The sequence below is a fragment of the Populus euphratica genome, unplaced genomic scaffold, assembly GCF_000495115.2.
Source record: "Populus euphratica unplaced genomic scaffold, PopEup_1.0 scaffold1514.1, whole genome shotgun sequence".
NCBI classification, from domain to species: domain Eukaryota; kingdom Viridiplantae; phylum Streptophyta; class Magnoliopsida; order Malpighiales; family Salicaceae; genus Populus; species Populus euphratica.
In genome coordinates, this window is record NW_011501365.1 from 36,354 (window position 1) to 42,777 (window position 6,424).

Sequence of the window (6,424 nt, forward strand, 5' to 3'; positions counted from 1 at the left end):
TGGACATGTCCCAAAATGGAGCAATCAACCATGAAAAAAACATTGTGTCCTTCATCCTGAAGAGCTAATAGTTAATTGGTTGATTTTATTTTTCAAGTTATGATGCATGATCCACACCACTTTAAGACTTGATCAGAAATGGATTTATAACATGATTCAAAGTATATTTTTTATTTTACATTTGTTTTTAAAATATTATATTGATAGTTTTTTTTATAATTTTAATAAGAGATTAAAAAGCTATTAAATTTATTTAAAAAAACATTAAAATAACATCATTTCAATTCAAATATTTTTTTTTAAAAAAAAAAACAGTATAACCGCATATATCATCCACTTGGATAAGAATACTTCTTAAAACAAGAAAACCAACATGACGACTTTCGAAGTGATTGATCTTAGGACCCACTCCACATGGGAAAAGCATAGCAGGGAAACGTGAAACTGTGTGAAGGTAGCAGATAGCTATAAAAGACAGAGATGGAGAGAAAAGAGAAGGGAGAGTTCAGTCTCTTCACGCATCCATAAGACAATGACTGATGCGAGGGCAATTTCCTGAAGCTGAACCTTTCCAAGTGCTTGTACAAGGACGTTTCTTTCAAGTGTTGATGGAACTTTGATAAAACTGCATCAGATCCACGCTTAAGTGTGAGTTTTGAACAGTCCAACACATAAAAATCAACTGTGCCAGTGGTTTTGATCGTTTTTCCCTTTACATACATATTGAGCAAAATTAAGGATGTATTGTTTTATTTTTTCTTCTCAGAAATGATATGCTGAATTCAGCTTATAATAAAATTGAATACAAAGCAAGAAGAAGAAGGAAATTAGGATTTTCTAATGTTTACAGAAAGAGGGTGAACTTGAAATTCGATATATTCATAATTAATTGCTAGGTGAAGATCTTTATCTTCAAAATTTTATTTTGAGTTTCTTACAGGAATATTTCTGTTCCTGTAATAAACCTTCAAAACCATGTATGCTTTGCTTTGAAGATAACTATCAAACAGTTGTGACCTAATTGTGGTCCTTTTAAATGTTGTGTAGAACAGAATAATTAGTTGTGGAATTGTTTTTAATTAAAATTATTAGAATAAATTAAATTAAAAGATTTTATAGACCATTTGAAGAAGATTTGATAAAATAACATACTTTATCTTATCATATTTAAGAAACACGATAATTATTAATTGTTTTTATTTTTAAAAACAACAAACTTTAAAATAACAATATTTAAATATGTTATGTTTTTTAAATGTGGTAACTACTAACAAGTCAACTAGATGCATGTAATTGTATAATCGAGCGACCGTTTCACCTAAAAACTATAATTTTATGAATTGTTTGTAAAATATATTTTGAGTAAAAATATATATTTTTTACAATTTATAGATCAAAAACATATTCCAATAAAAATTTTAAAAAATTATTATTTACACGTTAATTTTTATAAATGATTAGAAATAATTATGTATGACTCTGTTATAACTAAATAAATATCTACTTTAAATAAATTATATAAAAAGAATAATAAATATATTTATAGACTATCATAGTGGATTTAATTTGAGAAAAAAAAATCTGTTAATGTCACATCAAAATTATATCCTAACTTAATCCACCATCCTATATTAGATGTTGATTTAAATAAATAATAAGTAAGTCTCCTTTATTTATTTATTTTTAGACAAAGTAACAGGTTAACTTCTTGTATACGAAGACTTGTAAAATGAGAAGTTTTCTTTTAAAAGTATTAGGTACCATGGAAAGTGGAATCACTTTCTAATTTTTTTTTGTTTGTTATTAAAAATATTAGTTAACAAAAAAATATTTTTTAATCACATAAAAAATTAATTTATTTTCTAGAAAAATATTTTTCAATAATTTTCAAAATTATAAAAAATTAAAAAATATCTTATTATTTACTGATTATATCAAATTTAATCCTCAATCATTTAATTACTATATTTTTTTTATTTTTTTTTACTTTAATTTTATTTTTTAAAACTTGATTTTTATATAAACTTTGATTATTATTTTTTTTTTAATTATTTTTTTTTAATTGAAATTTTTTATCTATCATATTTTGTTCACATTCTTTTTATTACTATTTATTTTCATTTGAAATAATTTATAAAAAGATATATTTTTTTATCAACTTTTTTATCTATAAGATTTAGTTCTTATTATTTTAATTATAAACTTAAAAAAATATTAAAAAATATTTTCTAACTTATTTTTCTCGACTTAACTAAATATTAAATTTTCTTTTTAACTTATTTTTCAGATAAATCAATTTCCATCGATCCCTTTCCAAATCAATTTCCAAACTCTAGAAATCCATTTTCCAAATAAATTAGTTAAAAAAAAATAAAAATTCCAGGGGACTTAGTGTGAATATTATATTAGATAATCCACTGTGAGCTCACACCAATGAAGTCATCTGATACGTTAGCAAACATAAAAGTAGAATTCTTTGACATTGTTTAATTTTTAATATATTGGGTTTTAAAATTCTATGGTGGGGAGTTCCCTGCCATGACCAGTCAACTTATTCTAATTAATTAGAATATTTTTCTGAAGGCATCGTGGCCATCTTTTTCCAATCATCATAAAATTCAGGCTGTCTTCAGTGTAGATTAAATTGGATTCTTGCAGTGTATTCATTTATGGGAGCCTGAATTTGTCAAATTCATTGTAGGTGGCTTCAAATGGCATCTTGCCTTCATCTTCCGGTCAATATTAGCTAACCGACTATATTAATTCCCATGCTGATAGTGAAAGAAGAATTGAGCATGTGATGATAAGCTTGAAGCCATAAAATGAGCTGTCTCGACTCTATATATTTTGTTTACACAGGTCACCAAGACTAATAAGATTTATTTATTAGTCCCTTCTGTGCTTAGTTAGTTGATCTTTCATAGGTTGGTGGCTTTCATTTCACAGCAAAAAGTCCTAAAATTAGTGGCATGAATGTGAGAAATTTTGTTTCCTGGAATTACCTCATGTCGTTTATTTTTAGTTGGTAGAAACAACTGTCGTCATGGATTGAAGTTCAACAAGAGCTAGCGAGCACCTCACTGAGACAAATTGACTCGACACTTGATCTTCCAGGTTGTAAGAGAAAGAGAATCATTCCTAAACTTCTTCACCATCCCACTACTCTTTGACTTGATGTGTCACGCACGATCATGGAACCAAGGCACTTAACAAACATCATACATATTAGTTTTAGTGTTTAGGATTGCTGTAGGGACAGGAGGTTTCATGAAATATCTTGAAATTGATAAATGTTTGCACAAGACCAAAATCCACAATTACTGTCTAAAACTTGGTACAAAAATTAACAATGGCTTTTCACACAATTACACAACTAATCCAAGAAATATAAATTTGTCGCTTTCGTGACTAAGTATTTGTGGGTTATTCCAAAAACAAGACCTTAATTTTCCCTTCCTTGCAAGTTCCTAAATTGCCATAATTCATCCATGTTCCACATAGTATCTCCGAAATCGTATTCACCCCAATCACCATCTTCAATGTGACGATCGCCAGCTGAGATCCCAAGTTCTCCAGGCACTGGCATAGTTGCTAGGTTGATGGCTTCCATGTCATAGCAATTGCTGTCAACATAATAGCAACCCTTCACCAAGGTGCTGTACTCACTGCTGCTGCCCATGGCTTGAAAGTTACTTGTAGGGTATTCTGATAATTGAGACATTTGTGAGACATTCATTGATTCTGCTGAAGAAATGCATGAACTTGTGCCAAGCTCTGAGTCTGAGGTCTGTTCATGAGGCTCCAAACAATGCATTGTCACACTCATATCAAGAGGAGCTTCTTGCTGCTGTACCGGGGGGAGTGCTGGCGGGAACGTTGAAAGCTGAGGAGCATAAATGAGGTTCGGCTGAGAAACTGCTGGCCTTTGGGATGGCATGGCTGATGAAGATGTTGACGATCCTCCTATCTTTTGAAGCAATCTTGGCATCCAAAACCACCTAATTATATTCTGAAATGCTGTGCTATTGGCATCTATCTTAAGGTGCCTTGCTTGTTTCTGCACTCTAGTTCTCCAATAGTTTTTGATTTCATTGTCAGTTCTACCTGGCAAATGTTGTGCGATTTTTGACCACCTGCAATGCGTAGGATAAACAAGTTACACTACGACATTTATGATCTCTACTTCTATTGGTCACCGTCATGGCTATTGCTTTCAAGAAACAAATACAATTGTGTGTTCAAATTGAACACAACCCAACTATGCCATTTATGAGCTCTGCTTACATTAGCTGGCTATTGAAAATGAAATAATATTACAAGTGGAGGGTAACTGAAAAGCACAAACTTTCAGAGCAATGCCAACCAACAGTGGGAAGAAATAATGCCTGAAGTAAGGAATTGGAATCAGATGTGGATACTTATTCAACATGCTTCTCTGCTTGATCACTTATGAAAGATAGCATATGGTATTGGTCAGTCTAGTGGTGACTAATTGGCCCTACTTTTTAATGCCTATCTATCCAGACTAATGGCAAGTTGATGGCACAGAAGGATATATGGTAAAAGACATGATCAAGAAATCATACCTATTGCCCCACTTGGAATGGAGGTCAAGGATCAAGAGTTGTTCCTGTGGAGTAAGATTTCCTCGCTTTACATCTGGTTTTAGATAGTTTAGCCATCTCAATCTGCAACTCTTCCCGGTTCTCCTTAACCCTATAGATCAAGAAGAAAAATCAATCATAAAAGAAATATATATATTATAAACATAAACTCAGTATTATATATTACTGATGTGTGATCACAAAGGATTAACTATACCTGCACGTTTAGCTAGCAAATTCCATCGGCCTTCGCCATGACGACCAATATAATGAACAAGAAGGGTGTCTTCTTCAAGAGTCCATGGTCCCCTCCTAAGTTCAGAACCATCTTCTTTAGAACCTGTCATGCTCTTTTTTAAAGAAGACATGATGATGTCCTCGCTCATGCAGTAAGAGAAACAAACTCAGAAAAGCATAATATTATTGCAAGAACAAAAGATGAGGCATTGGAGTCTTGGAGCAAGTTATACAAACCAGTGCCTAATTATTCTTTTTATATATATGTATACACACACACACACAGGCTTCACCTAGAATACTGTACCTCGAGAAACAACTTTTCAAAAGAAGCAAAGCCACTGTTGGAGCCTCCTTTGAACCTCCTAAAAGTCTATGTATTCAATTAAGAAATTGAAAATATAGGAAATTCATTTCTCTTGACTCGTATACAGGCAAATTAAACAACTGTTTGCACTGTTCTTGGTGTAAGGGAAAAAAAAAACTAACAACGTATTTCATGGTACAATTTACCACAGGGTCGCAGTCTCCTAATCTTTCCTAGTCAATTAGAACAAAATATCCATTTCTGTATATGTCCTTATGCCATGAATTATTATGTAATATATTGCGTGTGCATGTAATGAGCACCATTTCTGTATATGCGATGATTACAAGTGTGAAAAGGGAGTTTAACAACATTTTATTTTTTGAATTAGCATGCCCTTTAATTTAATTTGATACCTTAATTAAAGCTCAAATATGTATAATTTCAATTCATTAAAATCAGATGCTTTTCCATCCAATAATTAATTCAAATAAAATTAAATCTAAACTCTTCAAAGAAGACTAGGAGCTAGCGCTTTCTTTGATTATTGAAGAGGGAGAGAGACTTCTAGCTAGTTTAAAGTGCAAAGGTAGACTAGGCTAGGATAAATGATCTATATTAGTACGGTCGAGGATCTTCGCGCATTAAGATATACCATATTTTGGATAAATGTGAGACCTTTAGCCAATAAAGAAGCTATGTGCGTTGTTTGAGTGTCTTTAGTGGAAGCACAAAGTTATTTTGTTCTTCGACTTTTCATGTTTAAACATCCTCGACTGCACGTTCGAACGGGTTGTCAAATATATAGTGTATGCAAAAATTACTATAAAAAATTTATTTAATACCAATAAATTTATTGATAAAATTTTTTTATCAGTAACTTACAATTATTATTATTAATTTTTTTTTTTATATTTCATTAGTATATACTAATAAACATAGTCCACTGGAATTACAGAGAAAGTTTTGCAGATAATTTTATTGATGAAATCACCGAGTGATTCAAAATGGTAGATTCATATGGTGATATAACCAATTCACATTGTAAACAAAATCACTAAGGGATTCAAATTAGAATTTCCGTATAGTGACGTGCCTTATTTATCGTTAGAATGGCCGATGGGTTCACCAACGGGATACTTTCATCGGTGAAGTCGTCTGCAAAAGTTAATATATGACCATTATATTGACCCTCTCCTCTTTTATTTCTTCTTCTTTTTCTCTATCCCAAATCTTCCATACTGCAAACAACTAGCCTCTCAAAAAAAAATCTCTC

At 31.3% G+C, this 6,424-nt stretch overlaps 1 protein-coding gene across 1 annotated transcript; it reads right to left on the minus strand.

Moving 5' to 3' along the window:
• Positions 1-3,267: 3,267 nt before the first annotated feature.
• On the minus strand, positions 3,268-5,237 carry LOC105117763 (myb-related protein Myb4-like). The gene is made up of 3 exons (XM_011015522.1): positions 4,822-5,237; positions 4,587-4,716; positions 3,268-4,133 (listed from the first exon to the last, which is right to left on the minus strand). Exons 1-3 carry the CDS (start codon positions 4,988-4,990, stop codon positions 3,443-3,445), a joined length of 990 nt encoding a protein of 329 aa, XP_011013824.1. The 5' UTR covers positions 4,991-5,237; the 3' UTR covers positions 3,268-3,442.
• Positions 5,238-6,424: the final 1,187 nt, after the last annotated feature.